The following is a 25803-nucleotide window of genomic DNA, read 5'->3' on the forward strand; positions in this document are numbered from 1 at the left end:
CCTGGAAGGAAGGGCGGAATATTTTAAATGTGAGAAATATAAATAAAAGCCAAAGTAACAGTAATATTTATTCAGGTTGCGTATTTGCTTTGTTAAAAAAAAAAAAGTTAAATGTAGCTTTATTCCGTGAAGGACTGCCTGAACATTTTAAAGGCAAATAGCGTTTTAATGAATTGCTTTTCTTACATGGACATTTGCTTAAATGTAATAAGTGAACAGTTACCCACTGTGCGTTATTTGTTCATTTTGTTTCGTAGGCTGGTCGTCTGCTGTTAAGGAAATTAATTGCAGAAAAACTGAAGATTCCTTGGAACGAAATCGAGTTACAAAGGACTTCAAAAGGCAAACCTTTTCTTGCAAATGACTTAAGCAGCTCCCATTCCAGTTTCAGCTTTAATGTTTCTCATCAAGGGAATTATGCTGTTCTTGCCGCTGAGCCTGACTGTCAAGTTGGCATTGATATTACAAAGACTAGTTTGCCAGGTAATGCGTTCTAGTGGCTAACACATCTATGTAGTTAATGTGCTAGGACAGGAATGAGCAACCTCTCTGCTTGCTTCACCTATCTGCACTGTAACACTGTAAGGCAGGGATGAGGAACATATGGCTCTCCAGATATTGTACCGCAACTCCCATCATCCGTCACCATTGGCTATGCTGGAAAGGGCTGATGAGAGTTGTAGTCCAACAACATCTGGAGGGCCATACATATATTCTCCACCTCTGTCCTAAAGGGTTTTTGTGGTACCAGTGACTGGCTGAGCTGTTGGCCTGTTGTAGTTGACTGGGGCAAGCAGAGGGCCTCTGACTTCCCATTGGCTGAACTGCTCAGATTTTAGAAAGGGACAGATCAGGCAGAAGGGGCTGGGGAATAAGTAGGAAGTCCCAGGGAAACATGGTACAGGGAATAGTCCAGAGAATGAGTGGAAGGGGAGAAAGCTAAGGGAGGAGCCTGAGAGGAAGAAAGCAAACTGGAGACAGGATGGGCAGAGAAGAGAGCTGCACGTGTGTTAGTTAAAACTATGAAACTTGCTGCCCCAAAACGTAGTGATGACCATCAGCTTAGATAGCATTGAAATGGGATCACACACATTCATAGAGAATAAGGATGTCAATTGCTCCTAGTCACAATGGCCATCTGCTACCTTCTAGATCAAGGCCAGCATGCCTCTAAATACCAGATGCTGGGGAACAACAGTACGAGAGGACTGTTGGCCTCATCTCTTGTTTGCAGGATCCAACAATTTCTTCGTATGTTCATGTATCCCAGAGTCCCCAACGTGGCACCCAGAGGCACTTCCAGTGGCGCCTGTGAAGCTCTCCACTCCCTGCCCCCTTCAGAATTTTATTGTTAATTAAAACTTGAAAAATATGAGAGCACTAGGTTCTCCTTCCCGTTCCTGAACCTGCCACTGATCAGCTGTCAGCAGGCAGGAAGAGGAGGGAATAATTGCTTCTTGGCCTCACGCAGTCCTCTTCTATCCCAGCAGACCTTTCCCCTTTGCACTCTCTGTCTCTGCTCCCAGCCTCACTATTTCTCTCCACCTAACCCTTTTTCTTGCTGTTTATCTCCATTCCCCATCTCTAGCCTTCTACTTTCTCTCCCACTCACCCGTTACCTTGCTGTTTCTCCCCGCTCCCACCTTTTGGCCTCGCTCTTTCTCTCACCTCTACTTCCCACTCCTTCCTAGCCATTAGCCTTGTTGTTTCTCCTCACCACCACCACTACGGTAGCTATTATGTGACTAGCCACATCCTCCATGGGAGCAATTCTGTGGTAGTGCCTACAACAGTTTCTCAAATTCCCAGATGTGCCCACAAGTCCAAAACGGTTGGGAACTTCAGAGTATAGGAGGACAGAACATAGGGAGCCGCCATACGCTGAGTCGGACCATCGGTGCATCTAGCCCAGTATTGTCCGCACCGACTGGCAGCAATGGCTCTCCAGGGTTTTGGACCATCGGTCCATCTAGCCCAGTATTGTCTGCACTGACTGGCAGCAATGGCTCTCCAGGGTTTCAGGAAGGAACTTTTCATCCCCTACCTGGAGATGCTGTGGATTGAAACTGGGACCTTCCGCATGCAAAGCAGGTGTCTACTACTGAGCTACGGCCCTCCTATAAGCCTGAGCTGAATACTTCGGCACAGCGCTAGTAAAAGCACTAGGGGAGACCTGATTTCTGCTGAGCTGTTAAGCTCACCGGTTGGCTTTGGGCCAGCCACTACCTCTCAGCTTAACCAACCTCACAGGATTGTTGTGAGGATAAAATAGAGGCGGGGGGACTATATATTCTGCCTTGACTTCCTTGGAGGAAAGGCAGGATATAAATGTAATGAAGTGTTTAAAAAATTTTAAAAACTCAAGACGAAGAGACTTTAGAATGAGTACAGGAATGACATACCAGTACTTTCCTTTTATCATAAGAACTGCCACGGGGTGGTGCTATTGCTTTGTGAAAGACTTCTAACCACCTGGTCAAGCCAGATTCAGATCTCAAAATATTAATCCCTTGTAGGGGGCCATCTGCAAAACTGATCTGCAGCACTGAGGAAGGGATGTTTTTTTTTAATAGGTAAAGTAAATTTTTGCACCAGAACCCCTAAAGTTTATACTACCCTTAGTATAAGTGTAAATAAGTTCATTCTCTCTTCCTTAAAAGAACTGTAGTTCTGTGAAGGAGGAATAGATAGAGACCTCTAATGGAGAATTCTCAGCACCTTCACTAAACTACAATTCCCAGCATTCTTTGGGACAAGCCATGGCAGTGAAACTGATAAAGAATGAATACCTTTAGAGTGCAGATCTGCTCTTAGGGTTGGGCCACTTTATTATTTTCGGGGTGGAGTTGAGTATGGGGGGGGGGGTTTGTAAGTTTCCCAGTGATTCCCTGTAACATTAGCAAAGATTTATTTATTTCAGGCATCGATATCTCACCTTTCTGTTAAAATAATCAAGGCGGCAAACGGTGGGTTCTATCCAGTGGTGGCTTTGTGCCAACAGAAAGTGCTTCCATTTGTGCAAGGTAAGGCACCCAGTTTTCATCAGTCCCCCTTACCTACTGCAGCCCTCTGAGTGATGCCCCGTACAGTTCCATATGATTCCCCAACCTTCAACAAAACGTTTTTGGGGAGGCTGCAGTGAGCAGGGGAGACTGGCGAAAAGAGAGTGCCCTGCCTTGAGCAAGCAGAAGTGCTTTCCGCTAGTGCAGCTTTCCCCATCCCGGTGCCTCCTGGATATTTTGAACTACAACTCCCAGCATTCCTGAGCATTGCAATGTTGGCTGGGGCTGATGGGGGTTGAAGTCCAAAATATCTGGAGGGCACCAGGTTGAAGGAAAGCTGCACTAAGACATGAGTGACTGAGGCCAGGTCCGATCATTCATGCCCTAGTTCAGATACTCATTGTGCTACCTAACGAAACAGAAACATTTTAAAAAGACAGACAAGAGGGGTGTTCCTTTAGCGCCTTTGGCAGCTGCATTTTGGACCAACTGAAGGTTCCAAACTATCTGCCCTGCTAAAGTGCATTACAGTCATCTGGAAGGGACTAGGTCATGAATGATCAGACTTGGCCTCAGGCACTTACGTCTTAGCGCTTGTTTTGGATTTCAGCTCCCATCAGCCCCATCAGAGATATAAATTGTCAAAGGCTTTGCATTTTAAGAGACCAGTACCAGCTGTCATATCTAGCCGATTTTGCCTTTACCTGAGAAAGGTGAATGCTGGAAGGATTTCTTGAATGCCCGTGGGTGCTCCTATTTCCCAGCTGTCCATTTGGCTTATGCATATATAAATGTTTGCAGTATGATTTAGTAAATTAAATCCTGTCTATTCTTATCTATTTTCAATAGAGTGTTAGGCAGCTTGTGCAGTATCCTTTTCACATGAAAGTCTTTGATGTATGGCTGTTCTGGTGGGCCACTTCGTTGAGAAAGAATATGATGCAGCTAGAGTTAAACACTATTTTAATTTCAGTGAGAGTTAAGCATATGCTTTGTCCCCCTGCCCCCTGTTCCTCGTGGAGATCAAGAGTCCTAAATGTATTTAGTAGGGAGCAAGGGGTGGGGTGGGGGATTAGGCTAGGGATGTCTGAGAAATCTACGATGGAGCCAAATGAGTTCAGATTTTTGTGAATCCAACCCACAGATTCCACAGCAGACTGGCTTTCCCCCTGTCCGCAGATTCTGCAAACTTGCAGGCTGGTTTTCTAACTTTACCAAATTTCGTCCTAGAAAAATACACATTTTTTTTAAAAAACGGCCAAAACTGCTAATTTCCCCCATGGGCTAAAGCCTGAACATGTGCATTTGGGGAAAAATTGTGCATTTTCACACATGTGAAATTGCACAAATATGCATTTTTGGGAACAAAAACGAAATCTGATTCTGGTGATGGGAGGACAATGGAACAAAAGGCGCCTGACAATCCATGAAACACAGGTGGAACGGATCTTACACAGGTCGTATATTCCGAGTATAGGCTCATAAGTGTGGAATAGCAATGACCATTTTTCCAGTGTTTAAGTACTGCTCATTCAGAACAGACTTATCTGCATCTATGTTATATTGCCATTTTTGTTCTGATTAACGAACTATGAAAGTTTTGCTGTGAAAAGCAGATAATAGAAGTGGGAAGTCTTTATCCATTATGTGGGAGGGGATTGTGTTTTTATTTTTTTTATCTGCTCTATTATCTATCATGCCACTGTTGTAATAGGCTTACCTAGTCCTGCTTCGATGGAATTAAAGCATTCAGTTCCCTCAAATAAGTTATTCCACTGTTTCATTTTCCCCCTTTTATTTTGCATCATGTTCCTATCAACACATTTCGCCAGTGATGTAACTGGAATTTGGTGAGCTCTTCAGTCATGTGAAGCAAGAAAAAAAATTGAGCTCTTTGTATTGGCTTATGGAAATAATTGCATTCAAATTACCTTCCATGAGTGGCGGTGCGTGCAAAATTATTTGTGGGAGCTGTGAAGCGTGGCAGGATGGAAGGTTCCGAACTGGGGCTCTTCATTCTGATAGCATTCAGTTGTGCTCTGATTTTTCTGTCTGCCATTGTAGCTGATGGACTTTTTTAGTAGTGAAGCTGAAATCTGCTTCTGAGGTGCTGTGGTGAATGGGACTGCTCCTAGGGGTGAGGGCTGAACTAGACATAATGTTAATTGCGTCGTTTTTGTTATGTAAATAGCAGCTTTAGGGAAACCTGAATAGCCTCAGGACCGTGAGTTAGGGGTGAACAACCTCTCCCATTTTTATGTGTTGTATTCCCCCCCACCGCCATCCTACATCTCTCTAAGACAGAGAGAGAGAGTTATGGTGGCCACACCCACTTTTGGCTATGGCCCCACCCGCTGACGGCTTGCGGCCCCTTGTGGATTACCCCTGAGGGACTTAGATCCCCGACAGGAAAAAAAAGTGTCATGTCCCCCCACTGCCATAGGAGGCAGAGAGGGGACGTTTTAGCTCTGCCGTGGCCCCGGTAAGAATCTCCTCCCTGAAGCGGTTATCTGCATTTCAAAGAAAGCCTCTCTTGGCCCCCACTCAGCTTTTGATCGTGTTGTAGTTGGACTCCTTCAGCCTTCACCAGTGGAGGCTGTTGGCTCTGATGTTAGTGGGGTGGTGAATCCGCTCTGAGTTTCAGTCAGAACTCTAAAGGAGCTATCCAAGGTGCGGAAGCTTCCGCACCTTGGATAGCTCCTATAGAGTTCTGACTGGTTCTGACTGAAAGCCGGAGCACCCCACTGACATTGGAGCCACCAGCCTCCACTGGCCTTCACCCCTCTGAAGATTAACTCCCATAAGGCAGTTGTGGTGGCAGCCTTGTTATCTGTGCTGGCTGGCGCTTGCCCCACCACGGTGGTGCCGGGGGCTTGGCTGGAGGTTTCTTAGGGAGATCATTTTATCCACCAAATAAATCCACCACGCTATTCCATTGATCCATGGACATTTATTCGTCAGGGCTCCCTGCTCATTTCTCAGCTAGCTAACCTCCACTGGGGACCATTCCACTATCTGCTGCCCATAGAAGTGCAATCCCCTCCTTAAAATGGGGTCATGTGGAAATTCACCCCATCAACCCACAGTGCAGTCTGTGGGTTCAGTCTCGGGTAGGCAGTGATTCCTAACTTGTGGTTTCCTTTTATCTATTTAAACCTCGCCTTGCCTTACTATTCTACCCTCTCAGCAAAGAGGGCAGTGACTGATATTATATTCCCCACCCCCAACTCCCCATTTTATCCTCTCAACAACCCTGTGAGGTAGGCTAGGCTGAAATGATGGCTTAGTCTCGGCTGGCCGAGGGTAAGCCAGTGAGCTTCATGGATTTGAAGCCTGGCCTCCCATGTCCTAGTCCAGTCTTCTCCAACCTAGTGCCCTCCAGATGTGCTGGGAGTGATGGGGGTTGCCATCCAACCCATCTGGAGGGCACCAGATTAAGGAAGACTGGTCCAGCCACAATGCCATGCAGTAGATGTGGTGTGTGGATCATAAACAGGAACAGAATGGCAGGCTTTTTCTTTTAAAATGGTGGGGGGGAGGTGTTACCTTCCTAGAATAAAAAAAAATAAAAACAACATAGATTGAAGTTCAACAGGGTAGCCTTTCCCAGAATGGGACTCCAATGGAAGAAAGGTATCCCAGTTGAATTTCTGGCTGATGTGCAGCTGGTAAGGCTGAAGGAGCTCTGCTAAAGGGAGAAAAATTGCAACCCTCTGCCCTGTTGCCTCTCAGAACTGACAGTGAACATGCGTGGACCACCTTGCCTTTAAGAATGGGTATCCACTAACTAGATCTGCAATGATTCATAAGAATCTTAGCTGTATGTTGCAGACTGATATTCATTTTATTTATTATTACATTTATATCCCACCTTTTTACTCTTCCAAGGAACTAAGCCAGCTTACATGGTCCTACTCCCCTCCATTTTATCCTCACAACAACCCTGTGAGGTAAGTTAGGCTGAGATCTGGTTCGCATGTCACAGCAGCAATTGCAGTGACGAGTGGAGCGTGTGAGCCATTTCCAATTTCGAGAAACAACCCAGGAATGAACCAAGAAACCCTGGGTTTTGTGTGCAAACCTAGAAACTCCGGGTTGTTAATGGGTCAAACAACCCAGAGTTAACCCAACAAAAAACCATGGCCAATTGTCCCTGAGTGGGAACTAGAACCTGGATCTTCTGAGTTTCAGTCCAGCCCTCTAACCACTACACCACACTTTGAGCATCCTGCAGGTGTGTGTCTCTAAGCCAGCCTTCCGCAACTTGGTACCCTCTAGATGTTTGGACTACAAGTCCCAGCAGCTCTAGCCACCATGCCCAATGGTCAGAGATGATGGGAGTTGCAGTCCAAAACAACTGGAGCATGCTTGGGGAAGGGTGCTGCAAGTTCTTAAAACTTTGATATTGTCTTGGATGTTTTTAAATTTGTTTCTGAAATTTGGCCCTAGAACGAATGTAAACACATACACTGACCTCCCCTCAGTACCTTCAGAATGCATGTTACTTTTCCCCCTTTACACTTTAGCCTCCACTTCCATTAATATTATCATGTGTCCTTGGGGCTTATCCCACTCCTTCAGTTAATGGTTGTCATCTATCCTTTGCCAGGGGAAATCAATTAAAAATTAGTTAGAATTAATTTTACAACTGCTGACGCAAAGCTGGATTGTCCCCTTTCTGAAATTAACACTCTAGAGAGAGTGTGGGATTCTGATATGATTCATATGGAAGGAAATTAGACATGAAGCTTGCACTAGCCAATTATTGCTCTTCCAGCCAAATCCTATGCATAGTTTCTTGTGAGTAGATCCTAATGTATTCAGTGGGTCTTCCTCCCAGGTAAGGGTGCATAGGGTTGCTGCATTAAGAGATGTCTAGTACTTTTATTTAGTGCCTGGGGTGATTTTAAATATAGTATTTGACTTCACCCAACGGAAAGCAAAAGAAAACAGCCCTTGTTGCTGTTCTGTTTGAGGAGAGATAACAAATTGTCACTTTCAAGCAGGAACATAAGGAGTATGAGCTGCACAACTGCTTTTTTTAATGAATTCGTAACAGATAAAACTCATTAATTACATTTATGTTGCTAATGAGAGATTTTGCAACATGGACACTGACAACAGAATTTCCTGTAACTTTATCATATTTTATAAATAGGGAATTGATGTCTAGGTTTTCTTGACCCCAAAGTCTGTATAACGTGCAGAATAACAGATAAATAAGACAGACTTTTCTTATTTTTTCAACCAAAGTTATTTCTGTCTTAGCTTTTTATAAGTTGTGTGTGAGATTAAAGTAAGAGATTTTTTTTAAGAAAAGAAATCCTGAACTGTTGAAGATTTCCATTTTTCTGTGGCAGCCTTCCTAACCTGATGTCCTCCACACATGTTGTACTACAACCCCCATCACCCATGCTGCCCGACTGCCCAGAGATGATGGGAGTTGTAGTCCCAACACATTCGGAGAGTGCCTGGTTGACGAACCCTGTTCTAGATGAACCAGTTCAGTGTTTTGACATCAGTTACACACTAAAAGTGAAGCAGATCTTCCTGGAAGCAGGGAGGGGAGCCAGACTACATTGCTCTGTCATAGTTCATTCTAGAGGAAACAGAGTTTTAACAAAGCAAGACGTTACAAAAATGTGCTTCCCTAACAGTAAAGCGTTGCTTTGGCAGCAGTTATTTAGTTAAGGAAAAGAAGAATCTGATTGCATTATGCTGTTTGCAGAAGAGCATAGAAATATGCATGTTGCAGCAGTTAATTATTCCCACCCCCCTCCATCTTCTGCAACCCAATCATACACATGATTGTGTATCAATCATATACACATTGATATGATTGTATCAATGATTTCTCTCATTTCTCTCTCCCTCTCTCTCTCTCTCTCTCACACACACACACACACACACACACCCAAGTCCTTCTCCTTTCACTCTGCACATAGAAGGGCTGCCCCCTTCTCAGTACAGAAAGAAAACAGAGTGATCTAGCCATGAGGAAGATGTCCAGACTGGCTGTCCTCTTCCACAGCGTGGTTTAAGGGCTTTAGGCAAATAGTGGTGCCAGTTCCAGAATGAGGAGTCAAGCTACCCCTCTGAATCTTCAAATTCCATATACTGGGTAAAATCCAACATACACCCTATGTAGAGTAGACTCATTGAAATTAACGGGGTTTAAAGTTAGTCATGACCAAGTTAAGTTCTTTTCATTTCAATGGGACTACTTTAAGTAGGACTCATGCTGGATTTTACCCTCTGTTCTGCGGATGGCCAAAGTAGAGCAATGAATGGGAGAACTTCTGCATGAAACCGCAAGAGCTAACAGCGGTCCCCAAGCTGGAGCCCTCCAGATGTGTTGGACTACAACTCCCAGCATGGCCCACCTGGCTAGGGCATGCTGGGAGTTGTAGTCCAACACTTCTGGAGGGCTCCAGCCCAGGGACCGCTGTGCCAGAATATTATGAAAGTCCGTTTCCTCTTTTCTTAAAAAAAAAAAAAAATTTAACAAGCCAAGAGGCTGAAAAATTGACTTTCTAAAGCATGCGATTCTGTAGCAGTTGTCTTATTTTATTCTGCCCTCTTTTTAATGTGGCTGGTGGGATTGTAGTGATAGTGAACTGGGGAAAAGAACTAGGACTGTTTTTTCTTCCAGATTAAAAACCCCGCTATTAACTTCCTAACATTCTCAGCTTTGCAAATTCAAGCCACAAACCCACAGGGCCCTTCTTAATGCTGTGTGCGTGTTTTCTGCAGTGACCTGATATTATACTTCCGTCATCATCATCATCTTGCCACTTGCCCCAGTGTATTGTGAAGGGATTTTTTTAATTGACGCTGCTGTTGCCTTCAGAATTCTCTGATGCATTTGCATAGAGTTTGGCTTGCTGTCATCTTCTCTGCCCACTTCTTTCCAGACATTTAGCTTCAAACGCTCTTCCCCATGAAAATATAACACAGGTCACAAAATAACCTGAAGGTTCTATTGTGGAAATACTGAACCAAAGAGAAAATTATTGTTGCACTCCTGCATCCCAGTCCTGAGAGGGGATAACTTGCAGCGGCTTCAGCGGTTACGCAGACTTCAGTTTCCTGGAAGGAGGGCGCTGGAGACTTGTGTTTCTTTTATAAAGGTTTATTTACACTGTGCTGAGGATGCAGGCCTACAGCTTCACCACTCCAAACAATCCCTGCTTCCTCTCAGCTGCCTAGGGATCTTCTTCTGCAAGACAGAAGCTGCTCTCCTTTTGTCTTGGATCTGGGGTAGGGGTGAATCTATTTCCTCCTACTCCCTCAGGCCCTGTAGAACAAAGTTGACCAGTTCAAGATAACCTTTGAGTAACTTGCCCTAAAGACTGTATTGGGGAAAATCTTCAGTCTCTTTGTACTGAATGGTAAGGGAGCTATGGAGGTAATATAGACTGACCCCAAACACATAACATTATTTTGAACATTTGCTAATAGTTTTATTTATTGATTTGATTTGTACTGTGTCTTTCTACCAAGAAAAACAGCACTCAAGACCATATTATCCTTGCCTAGCAACTGTTCGTATATTCTTTCATTTTTATGCATTTAAAGTAAAAGTGAGCTTTTACTTGTTTTTACGGAGCTTTTTAATTGGTTTTTCCTTACTGCTCTATAAAAACATCTATTGCTATAGATGTTTACTATACTTACTTACTACTTACTGCTCCATAAAAACATCTATAGACATCCTCACTGTCGTCATCATCATTTGCATACATTTTCAAAGAATCACAGAGTTGGGGGGGCTTTGTAGATGTCCTGCTTGATGCAGGAAAGCTAGAGCTAAAGCATCTGCAACACATGGCTTTCCAGTCTTTGCTTGAAGACCTCCAGTGAGGAAGACCCCACAGCCCTTTGAGGTAATTGGTTCCATTGTCAGATTGTTCTTACTGTCAAGCCACTTGAACAAAAAGATGACAATTTATTGATAGAAAATAGATGCAGAATATATATACAAAGAAAGTTCACACCTCCCCTCAGTGGACAAAGGAGGCACCCTTGTCACAAGCTGATATGTCTATGTGAGTCCCCAAGAAAGATGGGGAAGCTGATCCTGGGCCAAAGGTTCTCCAAGCTGGTAACATGTATTTCCCCTTGAAGTGAGACGAGAGATAGGGAGTCCAGGGGCCTCGTCTTATAGGCCTCTCTCTAAACTTAGGAGTTGGCAAGAACTGCCTCTTCCCCCTCTCAACAACTACTCAGGGAGTAGGGAGGCTTCCCTCACCCAAAACATCCCAGCCTGAGAACTTAATTGGCTCCCCAGAGCCAAGGAATAAAGGGTGGGCTTCTCAGCGCAGGAGTGAGATGAGATACCGCTCCCTATCTCAGACTAGTGAGGTAACTAGGCATCATGCTCAATACCAGTTAAACATATGTTAGAGGCTATAGAAGCCACCACCACCCCTACCTCATCAAGGGGCCTACTTCTGTTAGCTAAAGCCTGCTAAGCTTTACTAACTGTGTTAAACTACACAGGGCTCTGCATTTAAGGACCCTGTGAAGTCCACATTTTCTGCTCACCAACCAACCCACTACATCATCCTCGCACACTCTGTTTCTCCGCAGAATCAGCTATTCCTGCATGTTTTGTTTCCCAGCAGAATCACTGCAGTGGTGGTAGCAGGGACTGAGGTGTCCATGGCAAATGGCCATGGCGAGCTGCATGCAAGCTTGTTGCCCGCCCCTTGCCTTAAGTTATTTGAAAAGGCCTATCATGTCCCCCCTCAATCTTTTCTTCTCCAGGCTAAATATATCAGGTTTTCCATACCCTTAATCATCTTTGTTGTCCTCCTCTGAATCTGTTCCCATTTGCCTACATCCTTCTTAAAGTGTGGTACCCAGAACTAGATGCAATTCTCCAGAGGAGGTCTAACTAGTGCAAATTCTTAGAACATAATATGTAACTGGGTTTAGGCTGCCGATGTCAGGAAAGAATCTGAGCATGTGGAGATAGTTAGCAGTTCAGACTCAGAATAGGAACAGCCAGAACCGGGGGAGGCTCCCTCCCTAGCGAGCTCAGATGTGGCAAGGCCTTCTTCTCAAGACCTTGGCGCACAGATGGCTCAACCTGAACCCTGCCCCCTCCTCCATGAGAACCCAGGTCTCGGGGCAGGAGGAGAGTGAGGGGTGTGACTTCAGGGATGCTAGGGTCTGTTGCAGAGCGAAGCGGGAAACGTTAGAGGTAGAGCTCAGACACTCCTCCAGGTTGGCTATGCGTGATAGCCTACGTAGGCGGGAGCCACTGGAAGGGAGGGGCATCCCCCTCTAAGCTAGTCTAACCAAGAAGTTCTTGTTCAAACTGCCAGCAATTTCTCTAACTTCCACTTTGGCTCTTCTATTGGTATTGGTAATTGTGTGGAGTGGCTGTTTCCTTTGTAGCCTGAGAGTTTCCTAGAATTTGCATTTGTAAAGAACCTGGTCGTTAACTAATAAAGCAATAAAGTAGTGAGCCTGAAGCCTGGTATCTTGGAGTGATTGCGAAAGGAGAGGAGGAAAGAACATGACAGCCATAACTACATTTTTAATTTGCATGGAGAAAGACCGACATCTTTAATAAAGTAGATAGTTGTCCGACAGAGGATTTACTCCCCATGGTTTATACACACACTTTCTTTTGTCTTACAGTTACTTATCAAAGAGGTTCTTCAAGTTTTAAAGCAACTCAAGAAACTTGTGAAACTTGTTTTCCCAGGCAGAAGAAGGTTAAGTTGTGCATACCATGAGCAGTAATCAAAATTGCTTTCAACCTAATGGGATAAAAAACTAGAATTGGCCTCCAGCCTTCTGTGCCTTGCGCAAGTATATTCTTCAAATCATTTAACTTCTAGGGATACAAAAGATGTCTTTGTTAACTGTGATGCACTTCCATTTGAATGTGCATCTTGCATCTCTTGCAGGTACCTCTTGTGTGAACCCTACAGATATTAACTTTTGTATTTATTTATTTTTACTTCAGGTTTTATAGGTAAAATAAAAGTGGAAGCTAGTGAAGCTCCTTTGATGATGATGATGATGATAATGCTTTCACTCCACCTATTTTACACACAATCTTGACATCCAGTGGAGCGATAGTTCATTTCTTTTGGCATACTATTAGTCTTGAAACACATTGCAGTCTTCCCAAGAAGTTCTCTTTGTTTTTTCTATTTGCTATATAATTTAACTCGGTGAAGCTAGGTCGTGGGCTGAGTTGGAGAAAGGCCTACATTAAAGAAGCTGTCAGTTAATAGTATCTCGCCTCACTTGAAAACTGTACGCTACTGAATACAAGCACTTTGTGATCTTTCTTCCTGTCCCACTTGAAACAGGCTTATTCAAGCGTGTTTAAAAGCAGCACTTGAGGTTAAAAAAAAATGCTACCTGGAACAGGAATGAGTGTCAGTGGCAAATTTGTGCTGTGATTGTAATATAATGCAGCATTTCGGAAACAGTTGGTTGATGATTTGCAGCGTAGCACCATGAGCCAAGATGGATGGGCCCCTTAATGGGCCTGGATTCTGGAAATTGCCTGAGCTAACCCACCTCAGACTCTGGCCATGGATCAACGCATTAGTCTGCACTGTCTCCTTCCTTCTGTGTATTTGATGTTGCACTTGCCTTAATCTGCACCTCTTCATCTAAGGCAGCCCTCCCCAACCTGGTGCCTTCCAGATGTTTTGGACTACAACTCCCAGCTTTCCTGACCCTTAGCCATGAAGGCTGGGGCTGATGTCCAAAACATCTGGAGAGCACCAGCTTGGGGGATGCTGATCTAAGGGTTCAGGCCTCTAGCTTAGGGTTCAGCAGGTGTCCTATGGCTGGTTCAGATATAACACTGGCTCCCTGCTATGGTTGACTTGTCAGGAGCCCGTCTCGGAAATGCCTGCTCCCTTCCTTCCCTGGAGCAAGTTCCTTACTTCCCTCCTTAAAGATCATAAGGAGAGCCTTGCGGATCAGACCAAAGGTCCATCTAATTCAGCATTGTGCTTCACAAGTTGTCTAACCAGATGCTTTCAGGAAGCCCACAAGCTGTGCCCGAAGCTGTAGCCCTCCCTATCTGTTGCCCCCAAGCTGATTTTTATTCATAGGAATATTGCCTGTGAACCTGGTGGTTCCAAATAAGCTATCAAGACTAATAGCTAATGATAGACCTTTCCTCTGTGGTTTTCTGGCCCATGGCTTTCATGACATCTTGCAGCCCTGAATTACATAAATTATTTATTTTATGTATTTATTTACAATACTTGTATACCGTTCTATACCTAGAACAAATTTCAGAGCAGTGAACACGAAGGATAAAACAGTAAGAGCATAAAAAGATTAAAACACCAGATTAAAATTATGCTATTTTAAAAACAATACCTGTAGAAACCATGACTGGTCAATTAAGGAATGCCTCCTGGAACAGTGCTGTTTTCAGGAGGTGCTGGAAACAGCACAGTATTGGTGCCTGCCTGACTTCCAGGGGCAGGGAATTCCAAAGAAGGGGGGCCACCACGCTGAAGGCTCTTCTCCTGTTGGACTCCAATCTGGCCATAGGTCCGTGGTAACTAACCAAATTAATTGTTCATCATGTGAAGAAATACGGCCTTTTTCCTGTCCTGAATGTGATTAATGGTTTGTTGATACTACCATTAACCAGGATGCCCTTTAACCCAGGATTATGCCTGGGGTCTCCACCATGGTATCCATGGACATCAGTGTGCCCATGGACACTTCTCTGGGCACTTGCAGGCTCCTGGTTTTTATTTTATTTTTAAATATATATATTTTTAAACTGGGAGGCTGGCATGGAGCAAAGTGAAGTGCTGGCTTCTGTATTTTCCATAAAGGAAATAAATGCCGACCCTTACTCCAGCAGAAGCCTGGGTGTTCTCCCCTAAGATCTGATAGGCGAGTGGCTGTAGCTCAGTGCTTTGTTTTTCCCATGGGCCCAGCCTCCCAGAAGAAAAAGCAAAAAGGTGAGCTGAAGGTGGTAGGTATTGTCCTAGGGGGCTAGAAGAGATGGAAGGGACATCCTGGGGGCCCAAATGGGGGGTGGGTAGGAAGCAAGGGGGTGTCTTACCTGTGCTGTGTGTGTGTTTTCCCTGTGTGTGCGTGTGTGTGTGTTATCTGATTTGTTTTTGGTGTGGTGTGTGTTTTGCTTTGGGTTGCGGGGGGTTGTGGTATGGGTGCGTGTTTGGCCTGTGTGCGCACGTGTTTCTCTGCGCATCACTATCTCCTGTTTATCTTCTGTGAAATAGGTATTTTGTTGTGCTTTGTGATGGCATTATGTGATTGGCATTTGGGGATCAGACCCCCACCTCTGTCTCTTATGCAGTTTCCTGGCCAAGTTACTTGTCTCTGAGCCTCATTGGTTTGCCTTCTGTGAAATAGATGTTGGAGTGGAAAAATATGGGCTCAAAAAATAATTTTGTGTCTTGAAGCTCGGGCCCCACCTCTGCCTGGTGCTTAGGTTCTTAGGCAGATTTCTTTTCTTTTAATCTCGCCTGTTTGCCTTCTAGGACATGAGTGTTTTGTGACCAGCCACTGTCATTTTATTTTCTAATTTCAGGAAGCGGTTCAATTCCCGACTTCTTTCGTATTATGAAGAGGCAGTTTACGAAGGAAGAGTGGAGAGTAATCACGTCCAGGAGTAATGAATGGCTTCAGTTGGATATGTTTCATAGGCACTGGGTAATTGCTCATTTTTATCAAAAAATATTTCTCTTTGTTTTTAATCTAACAAACATAGGCTCTTTTCAAAACGTTGAGCACCTTCTGTTTTAAGAACACTCATCTTTATTAGATCACAATCTCTTTTTTAAAATGTTGGCTTTTAAACCTACAAAGAAGAATTCTGGGAGACTTCAAAATCTCACTTTTACCACAAGCTAGTTCAATAGAGGTATCTTTATCTGTCACATTTGCATCCTTGCCTTCCTCCAAGGAGCTCTGGGTGGCATACACAGGCTTCTTCCCATTTCATTCTCTCAACAACATTATTAGGTTGAGAGAGAATGCGAGATCTAGGGGCTATATGAGAAAAGCAGCGATGGAGAAAACCCTAGATCATATACTTTATAATGTAGCATCTTCATCCATAAACTTATATACTGATCTAAGTGAACTAATGTTAAATAGCTGCATGAAGGAACAGGAAAGGAAACGTTAAGCAAATTCAAAGTTTCAGAGCTAGAGCTAGAGACTGAGCCTGGGCTTCTATAGAGTCCAGGACTACCTTAGGTCTCAAAACTACAGCTGCCACACATTTGGGAACACCAAAAATTGCCCTTTGGACTTTTTCATTGTCTGAATTGTTGTTTGAAACCCAAATTTGAATGCCATATAAAAGCTGAGCAAGTGATTTGGCTGTGAAAACTTGAAAGATGGAGGGGATATGGCAGCCCCCTTTAGAATAGAAGAGACGCTGAATGGCAACATTAGGCGCATTATCTATAGAAGTAAGTCTCACTAAGGTCAATGAGTTTTGTTCCCAGATAAGAGGGTACAGGATTACAGCCTAAGGTGATGAAGGTTTAGTCATAGTTATCTAATATGGTAACTTCATTATGATTATTAGAAATATTTCTATACCACTTCTCATTTGCACAAATCCTGAAGAGGTTTACAACACCACCACAAAACAAGAAAACAATCCAGTTGAAAGAGAATAATATCAGAGAGAATTCGAACCAGTCCATAACCGGGGGGGGAGACAAAATAAAAAACAGTAAGTTTCAATAAACACCTAAAACATGCCAGCATTGCAGTCTAACTTAGAGCAGAAGGGAGATCATTCCACAGGGTGGATGCCACTGCAGAAAAGGCCTATCTGTAGTCCATGGCATAGACAACAGGACCTGCCCTGAAGATTGTAGTGGCCTGGGGGCATTGCTATAAGGGGCGACATTTCTTGAGGTAACCTCGTATCATGTGAACAAAGTAGCAGTATGTAGAAAATGTGCCATTTGTTCCTTAGAGTCTTAGGCATTGAGCTATTTGAGATCTTAGGAGTTGAGCAGAAACAGATCATCAGAGGAACAAGCAGAGAACCAGTATGGTGTTGGACTTGGAGTGGAGATACCCATGTTCAGATCCCCAGGGAGCCATGATGTTCACTAGGTAACCTTAGACCAGTCATTATCCAGCATATTAAAGCTCCATATTTCCAAGATTCACTCACAGCAGCAAGTAAGACTGGCTCTCCTTTGGCATTTGGCATTCATCCAGCTTCTGTTAATTCTCAAGCCAAATACCTGCTAGTATTAAGTATCTAAAAGTATACGAGGGCATTTACTCTTGCACATTTTAATGTGATATCCTCAGCCCTCTTGGATGGGAGACTTAGGGGGATAACTTATTCCAACAGACTATGTCCTTGTTCAGAAGAAATCAAAACAGTAAACCATGTTTTTCTTTTCTGTAATTTTTACCGAGATCTCCGTAATGAGTTAGTTAACCCATTAATCTGTTTCCTGGAAGATGGTCTGAATACTGTGCCGCCGCCGCCACCACCGCCCCCTCCTCCTCCTCTTCCTCCTCCTCCTTCTTCCTGATACAAAGAGTTTATTACAGAAATTGTAGCTAAATATTTGGTGGAGCAATGAGATCTAAAATATAACCTAACTGGACTGAATTTTGATTTTTTTTTTTTGTATTAATAGGGATATCTGACCCATGTTTTAGGGTTTTACTTCTGTAAGTTAAGTGATGGCTTTTGTGTTTTATTCTTCCATGTCAGTTGTTATATAGGTCTTATTGTAAGGTCTGTTGACTGGATCAATAAACTGATCGACATGTCTGACTAGACATGTACAGGATTGCGTTGTTAGTGTGATGCATTGATAACTTTTCAAAAACTATTGTGTTTAGCAAAGTGCACTGGCTGAGAACAGGTAATATGGATTTGTTTCACTTATATAACTGTGTGCATTGAAGCTACATTTGTGTTATAGATGGGATGGTGGCAGAATATAGTGCTGTACTGTTTCAGCAGTAGAGTCCAGAATAAAAATAGACAGCTATGAGAGAGCACCTTCACTGTGATAAATGAGATACAAATTGTAAAGTAATTTATATACTGTAGAAATTACAACTCGCAAGTCTACATTTTCAGTGTTCTAAGCATTTAAAACTTTAGGAGGCCAATGAGACTAATTCTCAGTGTTCTGCAGCCGGCTTGTTTAAACAGAAATGTGTAGGTCTAAAAGATTTAATCAACTGAATTTGATTGGTAGCAACCAATTTTAATAAATGGGGCTGTGAGTTAAAGACACCCTTGTGTTTCTGTTTTGTGTTGTTTCATTCTGTTCTAAGCTACTTGCATCTGGTGTGTTGCTGTAACAGGGAGGAGAAACGAAAATATTTAAAACCTGATGATGACCTGACAAAAAAAGGCTGTTGTTTGTTATAAGTTATCTCACACTTCCTTATCACAAAAAGGATGTGTGATAAGATTTTGGTATTATGTAGGTTTAATTTATATTTCATAGAATTATAGAATAGTTGGGTTGGAAGGGGCCTATAAGACTGTCGAGTCCAACCCGCTGCTCAATGCAGGAATTCAAGTCAGAGCATCCCTGACAGATGGCTGTCCAGCTTCATCTTGAATGCCTCCAGTGTGGGAGAGCCCACCACCTCCCTAGGTCATTGGTTCCATTGTCGTATTGCTCTAATAGTCAGGACATTTCTCCTGATGTTCAGCCAGAATATGGCTTCCTGTCACTTCAGCCCATTATTCTGTGTCCTGCACTCTGGATGATTGAGAAGAGATGCTGGCCTTCCTCTCTGTGACAACCTTTCAGGTACTTGAAGGGCGCTATCTTATCTTGGCAGAACAACTCTAACCTCCTTAGATGGCTGTACAGGGGGGTTGGGATGGGATAGAGGTGCCATATTCCTTCTCATTGAGACCAACAAGAGGAGAAACAATCAAAAAGCGCTGGAGATAAAGAAAAAAAAAAGATGCAAGCCTGCCCTATCACCACCATGGCCGCCTCTGGCTGGCATGAAACAGCGGGTTTTGGGAAGTGGCAGGCAATGCACCACTTTGCTATACCCCCCCCCACACACACACACACCCCGGTTAGGATTGTACTCTTAATAATCAGGCCCAGAGAATGCTCTGAAGACACATGATTGTCAGGAGCGCCCTAGCTGCCTCTTACAGTCCCCTCCAGTAGCCAACTCAAGACACAGATGACGAGGATTCTTTCCAAGACTTTATTCCTTTATTACTTAATGACTCTTACAGATACTAATCACTAGCGACTAAGCAAGGGACTGCACTGGGGTAGATAGCAGAGTAGCCTAAGCTCCAGGTAAGGCAGTTGGTCCCCGTTTGAGGGAGAACCATGGGAAGACTCTGAACTTATGGGCTATGGAGAGATCCTCCCTGTTTCCCTTTGGTCCTCGGGACGCGACCGTTGTTTGAGCGCCAAACGAGCGGAGCGCCTCCTTTCGGCGCCTTCCATCTGTCATCGCTCCCTGCGTCTGCGCTGAGCATCCAGCAAGCCCCCCTCCAGTGCTCTCTCACTGCCAGGGTCACTATCTATCCCAGGAATGCTGGCAGGAGGAATCTCTGCCAGCTGCTGTGCTTGTGAGAGATGAGCAAGCTCCTCTCCCACGGATTGCTGTTCCTCCTCAGAATCAGAACTGCTCTGGGGCTTTATGGGCTCGGTTTCCACCCTGACAATGAAGCAGTTAGACTGCTAAAACTAAGCAGGTCTGGCTCTGTAAGGTGCCAGGGGAGGAAACTGGGTAACATCCAGATACAAGCCAGTCTGATTTTCCCATAGGGAGAATAGGATAGAATTATGAGAAGAAAATCATCAACATACGACTAATCAGCTAAAATCCATTGACAGCCCTCGGATTTTTGTAACCAATTAATTCAGTGAACACATTTGCGATTCAGGGATCTGCAAGAGGCCTTCTTTGTTGTTCAGGGTTTCTTCTTGTCATTCTGTGCTTACGTCATATAGCCATGGAAATTCACTATACATACAGGTGAGAGAGAGAAAAACCCCAGGGATTATGTTCTGGTTTGATAATCAAAGCAGTATAGGCACAGAGAATTTTAAATGTATACACGAAGGGAGTTGTGTATCTACCTTGATTTCTGTATGGAGGAAAATATGGAGATTTAGAGGGCTTCTTTACAGTGATTGTGATTTCACTCAACGCACTTTACAAAAAAGTACTATACATGGGGTAACCACCTTGGTTTGAATGTTTACTTTTAGGCATTAAAAGAGAGTTTTATAAAAGCCATTGGTGTTGGAATAGGTTTTGACCTTCAAAGGATTGAGTTTAACGTCTCCCCGGTGCAGCTGGAAGTGGGAAAAACATATAATGAGACAATTCTGCTCTTGGATGGCGAAGAAGAAAAGGAGTGGACTTTCGAGGTAAGACTTCAACCTACAAATTGCTCCCTAAGTTTGTAATATATACTGACAAAATATATTTGTGTTAGTGTAAATGCTTGAACTGGTTATCATGTATGAATTATTAATGCTACCCTCCCCGTCAACTAAAGTCTTTCATCTTTTTGAGTTTGTGTGATGCTATACGTTGAGCAGCAAACAAATAAAAAACTTTTGTTCTCTGCCAGAAATAATGAAGTACTGCCTGGATTTAGATCTTAGCCCATGACTTTTGGAATGATTATGTGATTGTTGAATAGGGAACTTTCCTAAAGAAATTCAACGTTTCCAAACGTTTCCAAACGCTGCCTGATCTTCTTCCCCGCTACTGACGGCAGCCACCGCCCCCTCCTTCCTCCCCCATGGCGGTGGTGCCACTGCGCGGCATGCCTCTCCCTCGATGTGAGGGATCGTTCCTCAGATTGAGACACTGGCCATGAGGTGGCCTTGGAGACTGCTTGTGTTGTGACAGCACAGGCAGTCTCCGAGACCACCTCTCCACCGATGCCTTGCTGTAAGGATGATCCCCTCCCAGCGAGGCATTTACACCAGGCTCTCTGGAGAGCCACACTGGCCAGTCCCTCTTCTGAGCAGCCAGTGGGGCTTCCCAGAGGGTCAGCCTTCCCAATGCCATGCTTTGAGGGGTCATCAGAGCGAGGCATCGGACAGATGGTGCTCCAGAGAGTTGTGCTAGCAGCATTTGCTACAGCAGGAGAGGCGCCAACATGGCTTCCTGGAATGCAGGGCATATAGTTGTCCTGGTGGTGGCACAGGATCTGCTGCCCTTCAAGATATGCCGCCTGAGGTAGTGCATTCACCCCGCCACATGGAAGGGCTGGCCCTGCCAGGCAGTGCTGAGCAGCTAGGTCTACTCACTATTTAAGTATCCTACAATTCCCTAGAATGAAGGGGCATTGTGGGAAATTAAAATGGTGGCTAGACCTAGGCACTTAGCACTACTCAGAGTGCCAGGCCGCAAATGTTTTTTTTAAAAAATGTGATCTCTGGGCAAGTCACAGACATGAGCCCTGCTGCGTCATTAGGGCCTCAGCAGCTGCCCAGGGATGCCAAGTGCTGACGCCAACCCCAGAGAACAGTTTCTTTTCCAAATGTGTTCCTCTCCATCAAAAGAAATTGTGCTTTAACTAACTGTAGTGGGTTTTTTATTATGTAAGAGGGTTGATATCCCAACTAATCAGTTTGTCTAGGCTGTCACTTCATCAGATATTCTGAAGCCTTTAGCAATAATAGGGACATGTAGGAAAGTTTGTCAATCTGTAATGTATTTATTTTTTACTATCCTGTGTTGATTACTATCCTAGCATAGACAACCTGAGAAACATTGCAGGTCCTTCAGCGTACCATTTCTATTTTAATTGCCGTCTAGGAAACCCGGTTAGATGACTCCCACCATATTGCAGTCGCTCGGGGAAAGACAGGAGGGTTTGAGGAGAAGCATGCTGGGGTAAGACGTTCTGGTATTACTGTTTTTAAAATCTGTACTGTGTAAACATTACTTGCAGCTCTCAAGCAGAAATGTTAGTTGTTTTGTGATATTGTGTCTTCTGTCTGATGAAAGCCATTGCTGAATATTGAATTCTAAAATGTATATATCACATTTAGGGAGCAATCCTATGGCCCCTAGACAGAGTTTGGGGGGCCATAGGATAGTTCGGATTCCTGAATCCGAGGTTCGAGACAGCGGTCCAGGCTCAGAGCCAGGAATCCAAGCTCCGCTCCCCCTTCCCCTTCTCACTGCAGCTGATGCAGAGAGAACTTCCCTGGCTGCCTCTCCAAACTCGCAAAAGCAGCCTTGGAGAGGAGGGGAAGGGAATGGTTCTGTGGGTGGGGACAGGATGGGACTGGGGAGGCCAGCTTCCAAAGAATTCTCTGGCCTCTCCAGCCTCCTTCCCTCCTGCTCTGCAGAGCCCCAGCTAGATGAGCATAGAATCGTAGGGTTGGCAGGGGCCTATAAGACCACTGAGTCCAACCCCCTGCTCAGTGCAGGAATCCAAGCCAAAGCATCCCTGACAAGTGGCTGTCCAGCTTCATCTTGAATGCCTCCAGAGTGGGAGAGCCCACCACCTCCCTAAGTCATTGGTTCCATTGTCGTATTGCTCTAACAGTCAGGAATTTTTTCCTGATGTTCAGCTGGAATCTGGCTTCCTGTCACTTGAGCCCATTCTTCCGTGTCGTGCAGTCTGGGATGATCGAGAAAAGACCCTGGCCTTCCCCTCTGTGACAACCTTTCAAGTACTTGAAGAGCACTGTCATACCTCCCCTCATTCTTCTTTTCTCAAGGCTAAACATGCCCAGTTCTTTCAGTCTCTCTTCATAGGGCTTTGTTTCCAGTCTTCTGATCATCTTCTTTGCCCTCCTCTGAACCCTCTCCAGTTTGTCTGAATCCTTCTTAAAGTGTGGTGCCCAGAACTGGACACAGTATTCAAGATGAGGCCTAACCAGTGCTGAGTAGAGGGAAACTAGTACTTCACATGATTTGGAAGCTATACTTCTATTAACACAGCCCAAAATAGCATGTGCCTTTTTTGCAGCCACATCACATTGTTGGCTCATATTTAGCTTGTGATCTACAACAATTCCAAGATCCTTCTCACTTGTTGTATTGGTGAGCCAAGTATCCCCCATCTTGTAACTGTGCTTTTGGTTTCCTTTTCTAAGTGCAGAACTTGGCATTTATCCCCATTAGATTTCATTCTGTTGTTTTCTGCCCAGCGCTCCAGCCTATCAACATCACTTTGAATTTTGTTTCTGTCTTCCAGGGTATTAGCTATCCTGCCCAATTTTGTGTCCTCTGCAAATTTTATCAGCATTTCCTGCACCTCCTCATCCAAGTCATAAACCCGTGTCTAGCAAAAATGCAGAGTGGGAAGAGCATGGAGGCAAAGATGGCCTCTGCACTGCCTCGGATGCCCATCACCCTCTGAGTTTGGAGGCTGACAGGCATCCCAATAGGGTTGCGGACTTAGAGTTGCCATTCTTTAGACAGAGGACTCAGAGATCGGAGCCCACCACCTATCCAGTGGCCCACTACCAAGAGCCATTCAGGTCAGGAGGAACAGCGGAGGCTTTTATAGCCTTTTCATCCTCCTTTGTAAAGAGTTCTTTTAGACAGGCATCTGAACAGGGCTCGGGCCTGAGAGGCCTTTGGATCTAGTGGATCCCCAGCTTCTCCCCTTCCCATTCCACCCATCGGCACGCCCTCTCCCTCCTTCTTTTCCTGAGGTTGGTTGGGAGGGGCTGCAGAGGGGGTGGGGAGATCCATGATCAGCACTCTTCCTCCGAGGCCGGAGTTCTATCTCCATCCTTGGAGGAGGGGATCCACAGCATCCTATGACGCCCCGGATGCTGTCTAGGGGACATAGGCTGGCTCTGTTAATTAGAATAAAATCGCGAATAAATTACATTTATATCTCATCATTGCTCCAAGAAACTTGATACTTCCCCCCTCACCATGTGAGGTGCATCAGACTAGTAGATGGTGACGTCCCCAAGTTTAGGGCTGTATAACTGTTGGGTGTGTCTTGATAAAGTTAGTCGTAAACTGCTCAGGACGCATAAAGGACACATTATGTACACTAGAAAAGAGAGATGTCAAGTTGTCCTAAGGCGCAACCCTGTGCATGTTTAGACAGAAAAAGTCAACTCCCAGCATGCCTCAGCCACCATGTAGGACTTATTTCCATCTAAACATGCATAGGATTGCACTCTTAGAGTTTAAATAAGCTAACCATACAATACAAAGTTGTTAATAAAAATATGAAAGAAGTATTAAACGATTTCGTATAATACAAAATTTGTTAGAGGAGCTATTCATAAGTTTATAATAAGAATATTGGGGGGGGGTTCAAACTACAGCACCTGTTAGAACATATATTTATTTATTTTATGGAGTACGTTACTCAGTCTATTTATATCCCGCCTTTCTTCCATCATGGAACTCCAGGTGGCTTGCATAGGGTTCCCAGGTGGTCTCCCATCCAGGCAGTGACCAGACCCAGTCCTGCTTAGCATCAGCAAATTGGCTGCATCATGTGTCCTTAGACTAGCCTTCCCCAACCTGGTGCCCTCCAATATGGTTGGGAATTATGAGAGCTGCAGTCCAATGCCTCTGGGGAGCGCCAGGTTTGGGAAGGCTGCCTTAGACTGTAGTGAAAATATTAAGCCTTTAAAAAGAATAGGTAAGCAAAAACAGAATCAAGCCGTGTTATCCCAAATTATCATCCCATATTAAATAAATGGAAGTTATTTATATAAAAAGATTCCTTTTTACAACGTGAGTGAATTCATGTGCATACGCTGTGATTCATATATGTAACCTGTAAGGAAGAGAAAGGTTGTATCCTGAAAAATAAAGCACAATGTGCATCTGCCAATTTTTAGAAGTTCTTGCAACTTCTTCTGGGGAGGAGCAAAGCCAACCAGCAGAACAATAATGGACCACAGTGGGGGAAGTCTGCTCCTTCCTACCTTGGTCCTTCAGAACCTTGGAGAATACATAAAGTATGAACATACTGCAAGGCCTTGGAAATGTTTGTCTTTCTCTGCCTTATACTTCTAATCTGTAAAATAGGTAACTTAAAAAAAAAAAGAAATCCCAGGCTTGTTCTTCAGACATAGAAATATTGGTCATGCTTCCATGACTCTAATCATTTTGTGTTGTTTGTTTTCTCTTAGGTGCTCTCTACCGATGTAACCCAGACTCCATTTACAGTACTGACTTTTGATGATTTAGTTGCCTTTGCTGTTCCTCTTGCACCCGAAGACCCTGCCTGCTGGGATAACTTTTGTTCTAGGCAGGAATCGCCAGCACGACAGAGTTCTAATCCAAGATAAGAGAGGCTGTGTTTACAAGTAAAGGAGTTGAAAGCACTCAGAGGCCACATACTGCCCCTCTACCAGCCATTAATGGGCGTGTTTGTGTGTATCTATGTGTGAGGAGGGGGGGAATTCTTGGAAAAATCTTAAAATTACCTTTTGCGTTCATTTTGGCTGTTCTGTATGGACTCATGATCTCCCGAGAAACTGGATTTAGAAGAGGAAAACAGGAGGTTTTTCTGTATTTGGACTATGTTCATGCAGTTATCAGTCCTGAGTCCCTACTTATAATAAAGGAGTTAGCACATTCCTCTCCTCTGCCAGGCGTCTCCTGTTAAATCTGATTCTCCCTTCCCCCGGCTCTTTATGTAGTAACCCAGTTCATGCAATTGCCCCTTCCCCCGCCCTCTGGCCAGGTCTTTGAGCAATCCCGTGCTCAGCAGTACCCAAGAACCCTGGTTTAGTTTCTGGAGATGCATAGCAGAAGGACACGTGCTCACTTCTCCACCTAAGGAAGGAACACAGTGTTAGAGTCATATATGACGAAGAACCGG

At 44.3% G+C, this 25803-nt stretch overlaps 1 protein-coding gene across 4 annotated transcripts in view; it reads left to right on the plus strand.

Annotated features, from left to right (window-relative positions):
* Positions 1 to 25571, plus strand: part of AASDHPPT (aminoadipate-semialdehyde dehydrogenase-phosphopantetheinyl transferase) — a 28973-nt gene extending 3402 nt beyond the window's left edge. For 3 of the 4 annotated variants that reach the window (XM_084842704.1, XM_084842702.1, XM_084842703.1), the window contains exons 3-7: positions 258 to 483; positions 15562 to 15683; positions 20234 to 20395; positions 21801 to 21878; positions 25109 to 25571. In XM_084842704.1, coding sequence (XP_084698830.1) covers positions 258 to 483; positions 15562 to 15683; positions 20234 to 20395; positions 21801 to 21878; positions 25109 to 25267 — 747 coding nt within the window. In that variant the 3' untranslated portion in view covers positions 25268 to 25571. The remainder of the gene's footprint in view (positions 1 to 257; positions 484 to 15561; positions 15684 to 20233; positions 20396 to 21800; positions 21879 to 25108) is intronic. The other variant, XM_084842705.1, reaches the window with a different exon arrangement.
* Positions 25572 to 25803: the final 232 nt, after the last annotated feature.

The sequence above is a fragment of the Heloderma suspectum genome, chromosome 3, assembly GCF_057233095.1.
Source record: "Heloderma suspectum isolate Gila_16-S chromosome 3, 16-S_ref, whole genome shotgun sequence".
NCBI classification, from domain to species: Eukaryota; Metazoa; Chordata; class Lepidosauria; order Squamata; family Helodermatidae; genus Heloderma; species Heloderma suspectum.